The 19,889-nt window shown below is 44.1% G+C and overlaps 1 protein-coding gene across 3 annotated transcripts in view; it reads right to left on the reverse strand.

Annotated features, from left to right (window-relative positions):
* Positions 1-1,501: 1,501 nt before the first annotated feature.
* Positions 1,502-19,889, reverse strand: part of LOC147631405 (arogenate dehydratase 1-like) — a 31,544-nt gene continuing 13,156 nt past the window's right edge. The window contains exons 2-12 of one of the 3 annotated variants that reach the window (XM_086809803.1): positions 13,849-13,916; positions 13,674-13,766; positions 12,725-12,925; positions 12,433-12,513; positions 12,204-12,299; positions 12,018-12,095; positions 11,642-11,731; positions 2,419-2,498; positions 2,208-2,281; positions 1,966-2,047; positions 1,502-1,784 (exon numbers count right to left, since the gene is read on the reverse strand). In XM_086809803.1, coding sequence (XP_086665929.1) covers positions 1,736-1,784; positions 1,966-2,047; positions 2,208-2,281; positions 2,419-2,498; positions 11,642-11,731; positions 12,018-12,095; positions 12,204-12,299; positions 12,433-12,513; positions 12,725-12,925; positions 13,674-13,766; positions 13,849-13,916 — 992 coding nt within the window. In that variant the 3' untranslated portion in view covers positions 1,502-1,735. Of the gene's footprint in view, positions 1,785-1,965; positions 2,048-2,207; positions 2,346-2,418; positions 2,499-11,641; positions 11,732-12,017; positions 12,096-12,203; positions 12,300-12,432; positions 12,514-12,724; positions 12,926-13,673; positions 13,767-13,848; positions 13,917-19,889 lie in introns of those variants that run through there. The other 2 variants (XM_086809804.1, XM_086809805.1) reach the window with 2 other exon arrangements.

The raw sequence follows: 19,889 nt of genomic DNA on the forward strand, positions 1-19,889 counted from the left end.
CATGAAAGGGACATTACTTTGTAGATTCTACGTTTAGTTTTCTTCAGCAAGGCTTGAGCAACATACAACCATGACAGCAACCATAGAAAGCATGCTTCGTTATGAAACAAAAAAGCAAGCTATGGTGCTGAGAGAGATGTTTCGAAATCTCGACATGAATAAGACCATGAAAGACACAAACTTTTGTAGATTCCGCCTTTAGTTTGCTCTGATACCAAGTGTAAGAGACCCCACAACTAAGTTTTGCAATACCTTATGCCTTGTTCCTAAAGGTAACTCGGTAGAGCCCCTCTAAAGGATATACCATCCTGCATATCACCCAAGAATATAAAACGGGACCTGTATTTCACTTAATATATCATCTTTGATCACAATAACATAGGCTCATGCAAGACTATCATTCCCTCTTCCTCGAAAGCCCTACACACAATCCGCATGCATGCAACACTGCCATTCCCCATATACATTGCCCACATGCATGTAGCTCTTGAAGCACACTATACACCACCCATGTGCACAAAGAAGAAAGTGTGTATTAACATTTATGAAAGATCAAAGGGTATATGAGCCCAAAAGGTAATACATGTGGTCCATGAGTAAACAAAGGATCTATGAGACCAAAGGTAATGCATGTGACCCGCCAGTAAACAAAATGTCAAAATCAAAACATGGAAAAAGGAACCTCAGCTGAAGGAACACAAACTACGCAAACACACATGTGAGAGAGAGTAGAAATAGCGAGCTGGCATCCATATGACACCACCGAACTGTGGGGATGGGACTTGAACCTAGGATTTCTTGATTGGGAGCAGTTCGGTGATGGGACTTGAACCTAGGATTTCTTGATTGGGAGCCAGAACCGTAAACCACTACACCATCGTGCCGAGAGAGAGAAAAAAAGTAATATTAATTAATGTCTACAAAAGACCCCAAGGGTCTATGAAACCATAAGTCATACAATGATACCATGGATATACTGAGCCACTGAAAAAGAAACAGAGATAAAGAGAGGTATTAACGTCGGTAGAATGCAACACGAGGGCATATACTGAGAGAAAAGGAAAAGTGACTACCACTAGGATATAGAGATGTGATATACGGGGAGGGGGAGAGAATATGATGTCATGATGGCATCTTGAAAAGGCATGGCAGTTTTCTGGTTCTTGGTTACCTCGACCCAATTGTCGTCGAGGTCCTTCTTGGCAACCTCCACATTGCATGTTGTTGCCTCAACCGAGGTTTTGGTTCTCTGTTGTTGGGGCAAGCCACCAGTGCATAGCGCGAACGGAAGGATGTTTCGCACAATATAGCTCATGAGAGAGACGCTCTAGGCGGGTAACAGAAATGCGCGCAGAATTAGAATGCATGCGCTGGGCAACAGAAACGCGTGCGCAACAGAGCGCACGCGTAAGGCAAGAACAAAGCAAGAGGTACCTGTGTGCGTAGCCCGAGCACAGCCCGAAGAGGTCAAGTCATGGCCGAGAGAGAGAGAGACAGAGAGGGAGTCGGATTGAAAGAAACATTTTAAGAAAACAAACTGAATGTATTTGAAGGTTCTGCCATCCTGCTCGCATGAATTTACAGCTTGGGTTACTAAAATCACAGGCTAAAACGAGACATTAGGAATTCCCTGCGCCGTAAAAGCCATAATCATCAATCAAAGGCTGAAAAGCCACAGCATAGCTTCTCTGACCCCTTGATTGTAATTATGAGGCTTGAAAAGGCTTAGTGGGAGTTATATCCAAGGGGTAACTCCCCAACACCCGCAAGAAGGTAGCAAACTCCTGAAAAAACCATGAGAAATTTATAAGGGCCTTGAATGAAAGGAGTGCCCAAAAGAGCTCCTGTAAGTAGTTAGATCTTCAGCAAAGAGAGTATGGGGTGAAGCAGAACACAGCAAACAAGAAGATCTGAAAAACATGTCAGGATTGCACAGCAGGTTGACAAGAGTATAAAAGAAATAACCTGCAGGTGACGAAGAGCATTCTGAGCACGCTGGTCTGCCATTGAAGCTTCAAAGTCCAAAAAGAAAAGATAATCGAAGTACCTGTAATAAGCAAAAGCCATATAGAGTACTCAGAACATGCATTGCAACAGCCATGTAAGTAAGACTTGGCAACAATAGCATCTGAACTCTCCATCCAATGCCAGAAAAAAACAAGCAGTAGATCGAGAAGCTGGGCAAAAGATTAAAACAGCACACTCACACTGACTTGGCAGCCCCATTACTGCTGTCATCCACCACACGCAAGGGGCACTTTCGTAGGGGTCTGCTTTCAATCTGATAAGAGTTGGCACCACTAAGTCCATTAGCTCCATCTGAACCAAAAGCTGCAGAGAAGGCTCTGCAAGCATACAGTAATCAATTCGCACAAAGCCCAGGTAAATAGGAAAGAAGGGGGTCGATAGGCTGCTTACAAGAGCAGAAAACACCACCAATGATGAGCACTCAAATGTCTTTCTAGATTACCATAGCGCACACCCTGGGACCTACTCACCTTCAAAAAATTGTGAAATTCCTCGAATTGTTTCTAAGACTCCCTAGAGAAGTTCGTGGGAGGAGATAATTGATTCATAAAACATTTTAACATATACATGTCTACATGATCCAAGTACACAATGAGAGGGAAAATCTATGATACATGAAAAGAAATTGCAAAAACAGGACTACCCACACACACACACACACACACCCTTTTTTTTGTTAAACCACTGTTCTATTACTTTACTGTACAGAGAGAAGCACCCTCATGAGAGTGTTTCTAATTAATTCACAAAACTAAAAACAGTGGAAAAACAAATCTAGATGTATCTGATCTAGTTGTTGGAGCTAATGGCAGTCGTATCAGGATTGGCACAATGATTGAGGAGGCAGTTATACTTGCCAATTGCTTGTGACTGGAAAGCCAGTCGATTGCGTGCAGTCCAAAGTGACCAGAGAGCCCAAAATCTAGATGCATCTGATCTAGTTGTTGGAGCTGATGCCAGTCATATAAGGATCAGCACAATGATTGGCGAAGCACTAATACTTGTCAATCGCTTGTGACTGGAAAGCCATTCGATTGCGTGCAGTCCAAATTGACCAGAAAGCCAGTAATACTTGTCAATCGCTTGTGATGGGAAAGCTAGTCAATTGCGTGCAGTCCAAAGTGACCAGAAAGCCCAGTAATACTTGTCAATCGCTTGTGACTGGAAAGCCAGTCCATTGCGTGCAGTCCAAAGTGACTAGAATTGGCACAATGATTGAGGAAGCAGTAATAATTGTCAATCGCTTGTGACTGCAAAGCCAGTCGATTGCATGCAGTCCAAAGTGACCAGAGAGCCCAAAATGCTTGAGGAAGCAGTAATACTTGTCAATTGTTTGTGACTGGAAAGCCAGTCGATTGCGTGCAGTCCAAAGTGACCAAAGAGCTCAAAAAATGGAGCCATTCCTGCTAGCCTCCTCTCATATTTGCCAAAGATCTGGGAGTTCCTACAGAAATGTGTACAGATTTTCTGCCATGAATGTCTAATGCATTCCCAAACCCCATGGTCTTAAGGGAAAGATAAAACATGTCCCTCAGGGGATATGACAACTTGCACAATACATATTCCTTTAATAGACATGAGATAAGATGGTTGAGGTGTTGTAATCGCAAATGGAGCAGCAAAATCCCTACTCCAACGTATATTTTCATGCCTCGATGAATTCCCTATCTGTGGAGGGCTTCTAGACCAATGCAGATATTGGAGCACTTCTTTCCAGTCACCAATCAATCTGCTTGTGTATGGGCAGCCAAGAATCTTCCTGTGCACATATCCAAATAGTATATCCCAATGTCGTAGCTGCCGTTTTCCAAATGAGCATGTTTGAAACTTTGTACACATTGCTGCTACAATGAGTGCCCAATGTTGTTCCTGTGCGAGAAAAGTATGTAGCAACGTTGCATTTCTTGCCAATACATGATAATGAATATTAAGAACATTCAGTCCATGCATTTTGGGCAAACATACCCTCTCATATCTCAAAAGTCTCATTGCTTTTTTACCATGCTTCGTCTTCCACAGTACTTCCATTTTGTGACATAAAACCAACAATCTATGTTTTTGACCAAGTAGATAATTGCCAGTAATCTAGTTTTGCTTGCACTTTAATGACCCATTCAATGGCATCTCTGTGAGACACATTCCATCCTAATGGATATGCCAAGTGTCGAACAATGTCAATGGGTGGAAGGACATATCCCGGCCATGAAATGATGTGCCAATCTCCTGCCTTCAAGGGCAACAATTTGGATTCCCTGAAGTTTATGAATGGCCCTGCAGCCTCACCAAAAAGCTCAAGAGCTTCCATAAGTACACTGAGATCATACAACATATTTTTAGGGAAGAAGAATGAATCATCAGTATAAACCTGAGCTACCAAAGCACAACCCTGTGGCAATTGCAACCCATGTAGTTGTCCATTGTCAATGAGTTTATTCGTATAGAGTTACAAAGGATGAGTTGCAATGGCATATAACAAAGCACTCAAGGGGCAACCCTACCCGACCAATTTTCCCAATATCTAGGAAGAGGACAATCCTTTGCCCAATATGCATCGTGCCGTGCTGTCTTGATAGAGCCAATAAATGACATTCCTACTCCAAACCCATTACTACAACAATGTAATCCCACAGAACTGAACTGTATCGAAGGCCTTCACCACATCTATTTGTAGTAATAAGACATCCTCCTCTATATGTTTGGCATATTCTATTCCCACCTATACATTACATATATTGATTTGTCGTTTAGGGACAAAGCCATATTGTGCTGGATGTAGCCCCTATTCAAGATCGTTTTTATCCTAGCACTGATTTGTCATCTAGGGACAAAGCCATATTGTGCTGGATGCAGGCCCCTATTCAAGATTGTTTTTTATCCTAGCAGTGATAATTTTTAGTGATAAATTCATAGATCACGAGCATCAATGTAATAGGCCGCCAGTCAGAGATATTTAGACACATTTGTTTTTTTGGCACCAGTTTGGCTATAAATTAATACCAAGAGGATGGCATAATACTGTGTATCCATGATTGATTGATCATAAGCAAGAGTGGTTGTTCCAATATTTTCTAGAATTGAAGAAAGAAATACACGGTTAAACCATCCCTACCTTGGGACTTCCATTGACCCAATGATTTAACTACAACGCTGAGTTTTAATTCTGAGAAATGACCTTCAAGATCTTTCGCTTCTTGTGCATCCATGATTTCTTCAACATGAGAAAGCAGCTTAGCATGAGCACAAGAAGCGCTATTTGTCAACCAAGAAGGTGTTGCAAAAGAATGCTGAAAATGAGTAATCCATTCTTTCTCCGACTGCACAAGATTGTGTCCATTCACCGTTTGGCATTTGAAGTCTTGAAATGCATTGCTTTTGCCTTGTTGTATGCAAACTTTTGAAATAGGCTTTCGAAGAACAACCCTTGTCCAAAAGAGCTTTCTGTGATGATCGAATTTGCCATTTTCGCGGCATTTATGTCCACTTCATGCTTGACATACTGCATTTGCAATTCTTCTTGAGGGGATAAGACACAAGTATGGTTGAGCTCTTCAAGAGCTTGTAATTGATTTTCAGCCTAGTAATTCTTTGTCTTTCTTCCCCGAAATACCATTTTACTCCTTGCATGCGAATTGCAAAATGATACCAAGCAACATATATGTCCTCATACATTTCAGCTTGAGTGCATCAGCAATATCACGCACCATATCCTAAAACAAGGGGTGAGTGAGATAGCTGTTATTCACCAAGCAAAGCCTTTTTTATAGCAATTGTACATCATCAATGAGAACATCTAAATAGATAAAGAAGCACGATCCGAGAGTCCCAAGGAATAATCAACCCACATATGGCGGGCAACTGGATCAGTGTGATCAGCATTCGAATTGTACCAACGGTCCAATTTGGCATGGTATTCAGTAAAGGCATTATGATGAAATGTGAAACTTTTTTTGTCTAGACAAGTTTCTTTCTAGATATCCATTGCATTCAAATGGAGCGTTACATTTGTCCATGATACCCTTTCAGCTGCAATCATATGTGAGTGAAGTCATCATGTAGTGGCGATTTATTGAAGTCCCCACATAAAACTACATTTGCCAACCATGGGTACTACAAAGTTTGTGCCAAAGCCTAGCTCTTTGGGCTGATACTAAGGGAGCATAAACCAATGCAAATTCATAAACTTGGCCATTCAACATACACTACACAAAGATCAGATAGCCATATGGATCATTATAAGCCACTCTTAGCTGTACGGCATGTCTGACTAGTACAGAAACTCCACAAAAGTATTCAAACTTGCATAATATATATTGTAGTCATGGAAAAAACTAGTTTGCCAAGCTAGAGCATGTTGATTGTTTCACAAACATACTATATCCCATTTCATTCTATACAATCTTGAGAATCTGTTCGGGAACAAGATTAATAACTCAAAGGTGTTTCTTAAGCAAAAATATTATGGTTTAACAATGAAAGAACGTTACATATTGCAAGAACACCTCAACATCATAGGTTCCCTACTCCAACAACTAGTTGCTTTAAAAGCCGACATCGATGAAGATGACAAGAAAGCAATCCTCTTTTCCAGCCTGGAAGAGATGGAAAAGTACAAGGAGGTGCTATCTTCACTTTGGGTGGCATATGAAGACATGATGGCTATCCTCATCGATGAGGATTGTTGATTTCAAGAGCAAGCCTCCACTAATCGTGACCTAGAGAAGGCTTCCATGTCCAAAATGAAGGGTAAACCAAGGGGAAAAGCAATCAAGCGTACATTCTGCAAGAAGCTGGGACACACCGAAGAGAGATGCTACAAGCGAATGGAAAAAGAGCAGGAGCAGAATCACGCCAACCTAGTAGCAGCAGCAGAAGAAGAACCTGAAGATGCACCGGTGCAACTGGAAACTTCTACGGCAGTACTAGAAAAAGCCTACACCGTAGTGGCAAATTTCTCTCTTTTTGAGATAGATATAGATTGGGCTTTTTAAATCATTTCCATGTGCGTGTTGAGTCAATAATGGGTTCTCTGCCCAAGTAGTCCCCCAAAATCTGATTGTATCTACGTGTGTTTTGTTGTCTCCTTTCTTCAACCTTGTTGGAATGCACAACGGAAATATGAGACAACTGCTGTAGAGAACAAAACTCAGGAGAGAGAGAGAGAGAGAGAGAGAGAGAGAGAGAGAGAAGCTGTATAAACTCTACTCTATACACAAGATCCCGTACAATACAGGAGGTGGGGGCAAGGGTGGTATTTATACCACCCCCCTATGCTGATCGGCCAGCCATACACCAGCCGACAACAGCCCTGATGTCCACGACTGGGAAAAACATCCAGTCAGCTAGCAAAATCAAGTCGGCCAAGACAAATACAGGCGGCCAGAGTAAGACAGCCCCCACTACCAAAAAAATAGGGAAAATACAGGAAAAAATGGGAAAAAAAGATAAGAGCTCTTGGGCGTGCACACCCACAACAAAGGTCCTCTGTGAGCACTATGGTACAAACAGGAGATGACTGCTAACACCCCCTCTTAGCTCCTGGATGTGGAACCAACCCCACTAAGCTGGAGTGCTGCCGGAGCATAGCCTGAGGTAGAGACTTCGTGAAGAGGTCCGCCGCATTGTCATTTGTCGAACAATAAACAAGCAAGATGTCACTAGCCAAAATCTTCTCACAAACAAAGTGATATTGTAGCACAAGTAGCCCGGTACTCTGCCTCTGTAGACGACAAGGCAATAGTTGGCTGCCTCTTGCTGCTCCATGAAATAGCTCCTAAGCCGAGGATTGATGTAGATCTCCTCATGTCTGGATCTCCTTCCCAATATGAGTCACTCCAACCTTGGAGTTAGACTCCATCTGTCGTCCCCCCTCTAGTGTCATAGAAGAGTCCAAGATCCTTCGTACCCTGCAGATACCGCAAGATTCACAATCCTACATCCCAATGAGTCTTCAAAGGCATCTGCATGAATGAGCTCAACAACCCCACCAGAAAGCTGAAGTCCAATCTGGTGTTCAGCAACCAAATCAATGAACAAATGAGCTTCCGATACAGAGAGGCATCAACTTGCTCACAAGGATCATTCATTGTAAGCTTAGTGTTCGGGTCCATCGGTGAAGTTCCCCTTTGATCCTAGAACCTCAAAGCTTGGAGGCTACTCAACATACACCTCCTCCTGCAAGTCACCATTAAGAAACGTAGATTTTACATCCACCTGATATACGGGCCACCGCTGAGAAGAGGCAAGGGCAAGAACGGTCTGAATCGTGGTCATCCTCGCTGTCGGTGAAAAGGTATCCTCATAGTCGATGCTAGGCCGCTGAGCATGACCCTTAGCCACAAGTCTGGCTTTGTGCTTGTCCACCAATCCATCTGACGTATACTTGGTCTTAAAGAGCCACTTGACACCAATGACTGACCGTTTTAACGGCCTCGGAACCAACTCCCAAGTTTTATTCTTCTCTATGGCATCCAGTTTCACTTGCATGGCTTTCCTCCAAGTCTCCTGAGAAAGAGCTTCCTTCACGGAACTCGGCTCTTTGTCCCAAATGATACGAGACATCAAAGCATAGTTATCCTGTGAGAGCTCTGCTGAATGACTTTTGTCACGAGCTATGTGCAATCTTCGATCCCCGTCCTCTGTGGTCCACTCGGATGGAAGCTCCGTAACACCTGACTCCCGAAGGGTGTCTAACAACCACCTTGGTACTCGAACAAAACCTCGAGTCTCCAACTGCTACTGGGACTCATCTCTAGTCTCAGGCTCAACCTCTACAACTGACTGAGGCTGTCTAGCTGGAACAATAGACTGGGAATCATCCTCAGACTCGTCTAGCTCTCCAAGAAGTGGCGGCTCATTAACAGTGGAAGCTGGAACATGCTCATCAAAGACAACATCTCTACTAACAACAACCTCGTTCCACTCCGGGTCATACAACCTGTAGACTTTGAAAAGAGAGTTATATCCCACAAATACAAGCTTCTGGGACTTCGAGTCAAGCTTCCCCCTCTGCTTCTTTGGAATGTGAACATAGGCCTCACTCCCAAACACACGGAAATGGGAGACATCTGGTTTCCTGCCAAAATAAGCCTCAAATGGAGTCATCTTTGGTACTGAAGTCGTCGGAGATCGGTTGAGGATATGGACAGCCGTAGCCATAGCCTCTCCCCAAAGTGGACGAGGAAGATCATGATGCTCCAGCATCGTCCTCCCCATCTCCACCACACTCCAGTTCTTTCACTCAACCACTCCATTCTCTGAAGGCAAACCTGTATTGGTCAGCTCCCGCTTGATGCCATGTTCTCCACAAAACCACACAAATGCATTAGAAGAGAACTCTCCTCCTTTGTCAGCCCAAAGAGTCGTTATCTGCAATCCAGACTCCTCCTCCACCATAACATGCCACTCCTTGAACCGCGCAAAAGCTTGGTCCTTCTGGGAAAGGAAATAAACCCATGTAAATCTGCTACAACCATCAACAAGTAGCATAAAGTACAAAGAACCTCCCAAGCATGGGGTCTGCATAGGTCCACAGAAGTCAATGCGTACCAACTCCAAAGGTTTCGAAGCCCGCCTAGTAGCCTGCTTTGGAAAAGATTCCCTGTGCTGCTTACCACGAATGCAAGAACTACAGTGTCCCTGCCTGCTACCAACATCTGGCAAGCCATCCACTAGCTGGTCCTCGAAAGCCCGCCACAGCGCATCCACATTCAAGTGGCCAAAACGGAAGTGCCACAAATCACCGATCTGAGTGCCTGTCAGAGAAGAGAGTACTAAGAGTTTGTAGATACCATTCTCCACTCCGCCTTCCCATACAACCTGGCCTATTTCTTTGTCTCGTAGAGCAACAGAATGCTCCTCAAACTCTTGTAAACCTCATGCACTGACAATAGATGAAAACCAAGTGTTGGGATGTAAAGAGCACGAGAGGAATGCTTTCCCCTCTTGCCATTGGGAATAATCTCCATCTTGCCCACACTGTGAATCGGTATAGTGGAATTGTTACCAATGAAAATGCGACCTCATTGCCGTTTAAGATCCTGTAAAAACTCTCGGGAAGGAGTCATGTGCTTGGAAGCACCACTATCGAGAATCCACTCCTGAGTATCCTTGACAGTGAAACCAACTGCCGCCCTGCCCAAAGAAAATGAAACACCTGTGTCCATAATCTCCAAGTGCACAAAAACAGGAGTCTTAGCAGCGTTCTTCTCGGTACTCCGCTTAGGACATTTCCTCCAACAGCGAGCATGTTGATTATGTTTTTGCAAACATACTATATCCAGTTTCATTCTATACATATAGTTCCAAACTATTCTCCAAGTTCTTGGGTTATTCAACCCCTGTACATGTGTATGCTTTATTCTGAGATTAGATGCAGATGACTCTGTCCAAGTGCGTGACTACAATGGTTGCGGTCTGACATTGGTTACTTTTCTTGGATTCGGGGTCTACCAGCCCTCTGCATCCAACACATTTTTATCTATTGTAGTAGTGTTTTTTTGAGCTGCCTCAGAGCATACTTGCTGCACACCCATTTTGGTAAAGTGGCTGAATTAGGTGTCTTAACTGAAGGGGGCTTTACGTGAACTACTGGTTCGTTCACCGTGGGAGCAGGAGGAACAAAATCAGCCGGAGGCCACAATGTGAAAGTGGGACATTCTAAAGGCACATGCCCAAACTTATGGCATGTGAAGCATGAACCTACAAACACACCCCATTTCAAGTCAAAGCATTTTTCCCCCATGTGTACATCATCTATCACCACAACAATAGATGGAGGAGTGGATTTATCAGTGTCCCACAAAATGTAGAAACGATTACGATTGCCCATAACATGTGGGGTGCAAATTACACTTCCCAACTGTTGAGCCAAGCCTAGCAGTGCTTCGCTAAAATTTGCAAGAAAGTTAACCACCTCAACCCATACCGGGCGTTGATGTTCGATGAGGGCCTGGTAGTCCTTAGTAGGATTCCACGCTGTTTGACTGCCATAAATTAATGGCCATTTTTCCAGCAGTTGTTGTTTGTATGGTGCTTCCGAAAGGACCACTTCAAAACAGCCACACGCTGCATAATACACACCAACAACAAAGCATCCCAATATGTTCTTTGACCATTGTGCAACATTGTTTGCTGATGGCATTTTCCTAGGGAAAAATAAGATGACAACACTCTCTGAAAACTTCTTTACTTTTTGCAGATTGTCTGCACTGAGATTCTGTATTTAATTGTAGGTTTAGGCTTATCCCACATAGCCTGATTTTCCTGATGAAAATATTTGTTCGGAACATCATATACATATTGTGCATCCGGATTATGGTGGTGAGACAATGCAGGAGCTGATTCCTTTAGCCTTTTAGGATCTTCACCACTCAAAGGAAGGCTATTCACAAGGCGTGTAAGGCAGCAGGCAGCAGATGGCCAGCAGGCGGGAATGGATCAGCCACAGAAGAGGTGGTCAAACAGCTCTAGGTAACAGCCAGCCAGCAGGATCAGCCCCAGCAGGCGACAGAACAGCCACACACACACACACATCATACTAATCAACTAGTTGATCTATGTTACCAAGCATCAAAAAGCAATCATCTGGTCAGAGATGCCAGCATATGATCATTACCTTCGTCAAATTAAGCTGTCGTAAGGCAAACACCGCCAGCGCTTTGAACAGAACACCTGGACCCTCCTCAAGTGTGAAGGTGATGCTTGTCTGTGTGAATCAACAAATGTTGCAAGTAGCATGGAGCACCTTAGGTATGTAAATGTATGACAAGGATGCCAATTACTAGCAAGAAAAGTGACTATTTTAACTCCTAACTCAACCTCGAAACCTAGACTGAGTGAAGGCTCCATCTCTCTTGGCAAGTACAACCATGCAGCACTACCGACATTAGCATTAGTCAGTTACCTTAAAAGGCCTATCAATGCGTGAAGGCTCCATCTCTCTTGGCGAGTACAACCATGCAGCACTACCAACATTAGCATTAGTCAGTTACCTTAAAAGGCCTATCAATGCGTGGAATTATCGGTTCCCTTGCCAGCATGAGAAACCGTGTAACATTATCTGAATCATCCTACATCAAGGTGCAAACTTTAAATTTTAAAGAAAAAAAATATAATCAAAGAAATATCACAAAAAAAAAGCTTTTTCTATCTTTACAAATAATCACTGATGTCAGGACCTGAATGCCATCCGCAAGAACCTCCAACCCATAAATTTCAGCAGCCTTAGCACTTGCAATTGCCCCCGTGTCCCGTAAGTTATTGGCAGCTACGAACTGAAAATTAGAAAACTAGATGATGACAGATTGCAAAGCATGATTGGATCTTCTTGAGTCAGTAACAAAATAAGCTGAAGTGGGTGTCACATGCTTAATGAGATAGAAGTGTCACAGTAGGATGAACCGGCACCTGCGCAGCACCAGCTGTGTCATCAACGGCTTCTCTGATAACATGAAGTTTTGAGAGTGTATTTTCACACTGAGCAAGAGCCTAAACAAAGCAGAGCGTACTAGGTAAAAACAACATGGCCCTTAAACCAAGAAAATAAACAAGTACAGAAATCAAATTTAGAGCCTAAACCAAGCAGAGGTATAAATTTAGAGGGAAAGAGCAACTCATAGCATAAACATGGCCCTTAAACCAACAAAATAAACAAGTACAGAAATCAATAACACTGCAATCCAAATACATAAACGCAAACCTGAGGATGGCTCAAAACCCTCTGAAGCTCCTCTTTTGTGACACCTGGCATCCCAAGAAGACAATGGTGCACAGATAGCTGAACCTCTCCCACAATATGAAGTCTATGTCGTAGTAGCAAATCATAATTTCTGTGAATGCTTCCACCAAGAGAGTTTTCTATGGGCAGCACTGCTCTATCTACCACCCAAAGCTCCACCGCCTGCAGTAAGAGAAGCTTAATTAGAAATATTAGTAATGCAAGTGCGCATGTTGTGTCCTTATCTGATGCAGGCTAAATTGAAGGTTAGGTTGGATGGATTAACCAATTATTAATATAGCCCCTGAAGCAATAGAGGATGGTTAGGGATCAAGCGTGCGCCATTGATCAGGATTGAGGGGCTTTATAATTTAATAAGTAGCGTAAAAAGCAATTACTGGCATTATAAGCTGTCTTGAATAAATTCGGGGGAAAAACCAGGCTAGGCTTGTTTATATAAAGCAGATCTCCACATGGCTCTCTGTCTCATTGATGATCGATGGGAACAAAGGAATCAACCAGTTACTCGTTTTTAGCCCATGCATCAAAGCGGGGTCTGGTGGGTATGCCACGCACAAGATCTACCATATATTCCTCTATAGCTTGGGGGTGTGTCCGGAGCGATTTCCCATATAGATCACTAACCTAAGTTGGGGGTGGGGGTTCCCAACATGTTCCCTTAATACATGCCAGTGCATTCCCTGCTTCTTGTGAGTTGATCTCAGGATGAGCCCTGGTTTGAAAAATTGGGAATTCACAATTGTGATTGGGTCAATGATTGACAACAAATCAAAGGATGATCTTGATCAAAGTTTTGTGCTTGATAAAAGCAAGAACTTAATCTGTCTGCACCACACAGGAAACTGTAAAATATTGTAATGATTATCTTATTGTGGTACATCGTGTGCTTGCTTGAACAATGAATCATCACCTGAAAAGCAGCTTCAAACTGCTCACAAGGAACAGCTTCGCAGTTTGGATAAGCTCTGCTAGCAGCTGCCTCACTGTAGGCACCTGGCACACCCTTCATCACCAATCGACTAGTCATTTTTCTGTGACACCAACCAGAAGCCATTCAAGAAAGGAGAGTGTGGTACTTAACATACCTGGTATGCTACACGCAATTGAAATCCATGTGTCGGTTGAGGTGCCAAATCAGTCATCGACAAAGGTCCTGTGCCATTTCAGAAGAGAAATCACACATATTAGGCCAAATCAACAGCAGCCGCAGCAGATAATAAAGCAAGAGCGTTCAACTTGGCAGCAAACGGTAAAAATCAACAAAAAGGACACAAGGGGATGGAAACACCCTCTATGCACTTGCTGCTGCTCTCCCCTCCTTTCTTCGTAGTGTTCCCTTCCCCCATCCCTCCTTTTCTCCCATGGAAGCCTTGCTTAGCAGCCTACTATGCCACCAACCCCCTCCTCCCACCTCTTTTTCCTTCTGTGCAACCTTGCCCTGCTCTCACTGCAGCTGCCCTTCCTTTCCCTTTCTACTCCCTCCCTCATCCCCTCTGTTCCCGTTTAAACCCAACACACACATACACACAACCCCAACGCCCCACAACCCACTACCACCCCCTGCCCCAAGTTGCCGGTACCACCCTTGCGTCAAGAACTGCAAGGAAACGCTTGTGCTACGTGTGTCATCTTTGTTCCTCTTGTGTGGCAGCGCAAGCTGTCGTGTGTGTGTGAAGCTTGACCTCCTATATTTGTAAGTCTTCTAAAGCACGAGACTATTGCGTTGACTCTGCAATGGAGTTAGCCGAGGTAGAGATCTGGGAAGGGGTCTCAGAAGAGATCTCGGTGAGAATTGGCGGGGGGGGGGGGGGGGGGGGATTTTTGTGCGCATGGGTGACAAGGAATCCTAAATAAGTTGCCGCTTCTCCAAGGCCTGACTCAAAGCCTTTTGCTCAACCATTGTTCCTTCTGTTGCGTCATGAGACGCGTACATTGCTTGCATATCTCCACTGAAAACATGGAACAATTCTCAGATTCAGTCCAAGTCTGCTTGAAAAACTGTGCATTTGTTCCACTTTGTCCACATGCCTGCAATCCCTTTCCTCTCCTGCGGAGAATGATCATGCCTGATGCTTTGCCTTGTGAACTGATCTGAGAGTTACCTAGTGTCCTCCTTTGAGCACACACTCCCAAAGAATGCTACCTTTGTTGTATTTTGCTATGGATTCTGTGCACCTTTCTGGGACAGCTTAGAGTGAATGCTCTGATACCGTTGCATACACGGAAGCCTTGCTTACTTGATCCTCAGCCCTAAGCTTGATAAAGAACAATGATGCAAACTTTAATGCTGATTAGACACAGAGAGAAGAGAGAGAGATGAGTTGTGTGTTCAACGTACTATATGGTACAAAAACATGATGATGTTTCTACAACTTCTGAGGCCTCTGGCCTGACCAAAAGGTTGATTTTACACCTATTGATTGCCTATGACCTGATCCCAAAGGGGGATTAGATGATATGTACAAATGAGAGTTCGACTATTTATAGGAAGAAGAGGAAAATTCGTAATTCACACGGTTATGCCTTCTCAACCCACAAACCTTCATTAAAAAAGTCATCTTTTGTGTCCAAATTGTGCCCAAAAGGTGTCCCATATATGGGTGTATGTAACATGCAGAAGCTCGTCGGAAGAATCGGCAACTTCAATGCTCAGAATTCAGCAATCGTTCATGACGAAGATAACGCACAACACAGAAGAAGATGTGCAAAAATAGAGAGAAAGAGAGAGAGAGAGAGAGAGAGAGAAAGAGAGTGGTCTTCGGTCGCCTGTTCCCACTTGTGATAGGGCCGTTGCCTCTTCTTGCAAAAGGCTGTCGCCTATTTCTGCAGTGAGCTGTCGCCTCTTCTCGCTGACGTCACCTGTTCCTGCATTTTCTACTGACTGTCACCTTTTCCTTTGTTCCCTTCCTGCCTGCTGGCTTCCCTTCCTGCCTGCTGGCTGTTGCCTGTTTCTTGTACCTAGCTGCCTTTGTTCTACTCGGCCTCCAAGGCTTGTGTGTGTGTGTGTGTGTGTGCGTGTGTGTGTGTGTGTGTGTGTGTGAGAGAGAGAGAGAGAGAGAGAGAGAGTTGAGATAGCAGAAGAGTTCTATAGTCGCAGCTGAATTAGGGTTTGCAGGTGCTGAATAAGCGTTTTCAGGTGCTGAATTAGGGTTTGAGAGAACGGGTTTTCTTTGCTTTTGTACATGGATTTGGATGACCCGGCTGCTGTTGCTGTTGGTGGCATGGCTGCTAATAGCCTTAACATGGATCTTATTGAGGAGATGATCGAGAAGAATGTGGGTTATGCTTCAGATGCCTCGGAGCAACAAAAACGTGAAAGGCTTGATGTTGATGCAAGCTACACTCCGGTGAATGTTGGAGAGAATGCAGAGGAAAGTTCTCAGGTACCTTCTCCGGAGTTTGCACGTTTGCTGCAGATCACTGGTGAGCTTCTGCAAGAATATGTGAAGGCAAATAGCGTGCAAATGGCTGCAGTAGATAATGGTGGTGTGGCTGATGTATGCATGGAGACTCCTTTGTTGCTACAACAGCTAGCAGATTTTCATGATCTCTTCTTCTTTACTGGGCGTATTCCGTTGTTGCCTCGTCTTAGAGCATGGTTGGGCCGCTTGGTGTTGTTGAGGCCATGGTTGTCACGGTACGAAAATACGATACCGTACGATACGATACCGTACGGGAATTTTTAGTACGATATGAAATTTTCGGATACCGTACGATAAAATACGGTTTTTATTTTTTACACTTACAACCTATGGAGCTTCAAGCTCGAATGTGAGGGAAGGTTGGGAGAGGAGGACACAGTGCTTGAGGAACCAGAACATGGATATGTGTCTCTCCCGGTTGGATCTCCCGATTGTCTCCAAAAAAGAACCTGGATGGGTAATGCAATACCAAAGGTCTCCCAGTGTAGCGTTCATGACTAAGGGACCGTCCTTGCACAAATACGAGGAGTGCATCTAGGGTGATAAGTTTAGGGACTCCTCTCTAGATCAAAATGGCCATGTCCAAATCTTCTCCCTCGTACATAACTTGAGAATCTAATTGTCTAGCCTACCTATACCAGGGATCCCCAAGTGCTGTAGCAAGATTCTCTCATCCTACCAATCAAGTGTACACTACTAGTCTACCTCCCCAGATTTTTTAGGTCTCTCAACAACCCCATATGGAATACTGAGTGGACACAAAAGTTGCGAAGTATTGCGAGCATTTGGGATCTTCGTAAAGCAGGGTTTCTATATTTTTTTAAAGCATTTGGAAAAAAAATTTCAAGGAAAATTAATTTTTTGGAAAAAAAAAACTCATACCGTACAATATCGTACGGTATCGTGCCGTACGAACCGTACCGTACGAACCCATTCGTACCGGTACGAGAAACAACTATGTCTGAGGCACTTGAGGAGATTTATGATGGTCCGAGAGGCTTTTATGAAATACTTTTTCGCACTTCGGAAGCCCGTAGGGCAGTCTTGGAGCAGGTGCCACTCTTTTTGGATGGGCAGTTGGTTCATGTGGTTCCGTGGAAGCCTATGGCAGAGTACCAAGATATGTTGCGCCACGCTTGCCCAGTCTGGGTTGAAGTGAAACAATTCCCACCAATGTTTTGGCGTGTTTTACCAGGTCTCATGCGAGGTATCAGTGATGTCTTGGTGGTGCCTCGAATGACATCTAGAAACCGAAATCGTCTATGCATGTTGTGGGATACTGGGAGACCTAGGCCGACACATTTGCGTGTCAATATGGCTGGGCTGCAACCTTTAATGTATGAATTGAGGTGGGATACATTTGCTGGCCACTGTTTCAAATGTGGTGAGATGGGCCACTTTGTCTCCGAATGTCCTAAGAAAGAACAAGTTGTTGCTACCAAGGATATCGTTGATGGGCAGTTGCCCGTGGAAGATGAGCATGATGCTCCTTTACATGATGCCCAGCACATGGATGTACATGTGGATGTTCAGAATGAGGTTGAGCAGCCATGGGTGGAAGTACGTGGTAAAAAGACACGATTTGTTGCCCCGCGGGGGGATTTCTCAGATGCTGTTTGGCGGGGGCCTTTGCGTACTCATCAGGGGCCCTTACATACATATGCTCGTCGCCCTTAGGATTCAGGTGCCCAGCAACAGACCAGGATTGAGAGGCCGGGAGGCCAACTTTCTCAAGGTACAGGGGCTCTTGGGGTGGATAGAGTAGAACGCTATCCTATTAGAAGTCGCCTAACAAAAGAAGCACAACAACAATTGCCTCTTGTGTTTGGTTCGAAGGGTGAGGTCGTCTCACCATGGGATGGTCATTACCCTTCGGCACGTGCTCGAGAACTCCAAGGGCAGTCTGAGATCACAAATACCATGTCTGAAAATGCAATGCTTCAAAAGGTTCGTGATTTGGCAGATTGTCCTGGGCCTAGTACACGGCCTTGTTGATTCCTTTTCTGGGAAGGCTTATGAAAATTGTACAATGGAATGTAAAGGGTATTTCTTCGCGCCAAAAGCAATTCAAGCTTTGGCGTACAACTTTTTGTCATGGTTGGGATGTTTTGTGTGCAGTTGAACATAAGCAGCATAAGTTGGCTGGCAAAGCCTATGTATGTAAGGGGTTTCATGTTTTCTACAGAGGACATCCTGCTTCGCAATCAGGTGTTATGTTTGCTGTTCATTCGCAGTTTCAACCTTCTCTTGTGATTCAAGATGTTCATGGAAGATTTCTACTGATACAGATTGTTTGGGATGATACGCCTTTATGGTTGTTAGGGGTGTATGCTCCAAATAATGCTCATGCATGCCGTTTATTGTGGAATGACTTGTGTGCTCTTTCAATCTCTCATCCTCGCTTTGTGATGGGAGACTTTAATGTGTGTGTCTCCAGGGAGCAAGCCACGTCGCCTCATCCTGTAATGGATGGCCCGGAGAGAATGGCGTGGGAAGCTTTTGCAGCAAGGTCGCTAAAACAAGACATGTGGTCTTGGTTGCATCCAGATGAAAGGGGTTACACTTATGCCTCACAACAGTTTCGGGGCACTTATGCTAGATTGGATAGGATGTATATTTTACATCAAGATCTCTTTTTGCCAGAGGTTCTTACTATGATGGTTGATCAGCAACAGGTTTTCTCGGATCATTGGCCGCTTGTGTTTGAAATGATCTATCATCCTGTGGATGCATATAAAGGCTTGTTGGGACGCTTGTCTTTGCGCTTAAATCACACTTTTTTGGAGCATGAAGTTTTTGATGTTTATATGCGTCAGTTGATACGACATTTCTCCACAAGAGTGTCCATGGCTGATTATCATGCTTGGCCAGTGTTCCTTACCAACACTCGGAAATTAGCGCGGCATTATGGTCTTGCTAATGCCTCTATATAAAAACAGCATATGGCTCTTCTTGAGTCGCTTTTAAAGGGCTTGCGCGTTCATGTTTACTGACTCTATGGATACTGAAGTTGTGGATGCCATAGAATGGCTAAAAAAGGAGCTATCTAGGGTGCAGAAAGCACAATATGTTCGCTTTAAACTACTTGCACGTCTTGATGCTTTGCGGGATGCTAACTGTCAATCTCATCGCTTCTATGATAAGTTGCATCAAAAACATATGCGTGAGAATATTGTTAGGCTGATGGATGCCCACGGCAACCTTGTTACTCAACCTTCTGAGGTTATTCAGCATTGCATCAGGTTTTATGAAGATTTGCTTGCCCCTTGAGAGGATGTCTCGCCGGCTGTCCTAGCTGCAAGGGAGTCATTGTTTGCTGAAGTACGATATCAAGTTGACCCTGATGTGGCGGTTCAGCTTGATGCTCCTGTTACTCAAGGGGAAGTGGAAGCTGTTCTCTCCAAACTTCCCATGGGAAAGAGCCCTGGTTGGGATGGTTTGACAAATGAGTTTTTTCGAAAATATGCCGATCAGCTTGCAGAGCTTTTGACGCTTATTTGTCAAAGGGTTTGGGATGAGGGATATATGCCTGCCGATTGGAAGTTGGGCATACTTCGTTTGTTGCCCAAAGTCCCTTCGCCTACTTCTTTGGCTCAATGGCGCCCGATCTCACTTATGGGTATTATGTATAAAATCTTTACTAAGATTTTTGCCAATCGCTTGCAGAAGGTGCTTCCTACTCTTATTCATCCATATCAATATGG

Source organism: Cibotium barometz, chromosome 15 (assembly GCF_041138505.1).
Source record: "Cibotium barometz isolate CiBa-2024 chromosome 15, ASM4113850v1, whole genome shotgun sequence".
NCBI lineage: Eukaryota > Viridiplantae > Streptophyta > Polypodiopsida > Cyatheales > Cibotiaceae > Cibotium > Cibotium barometz.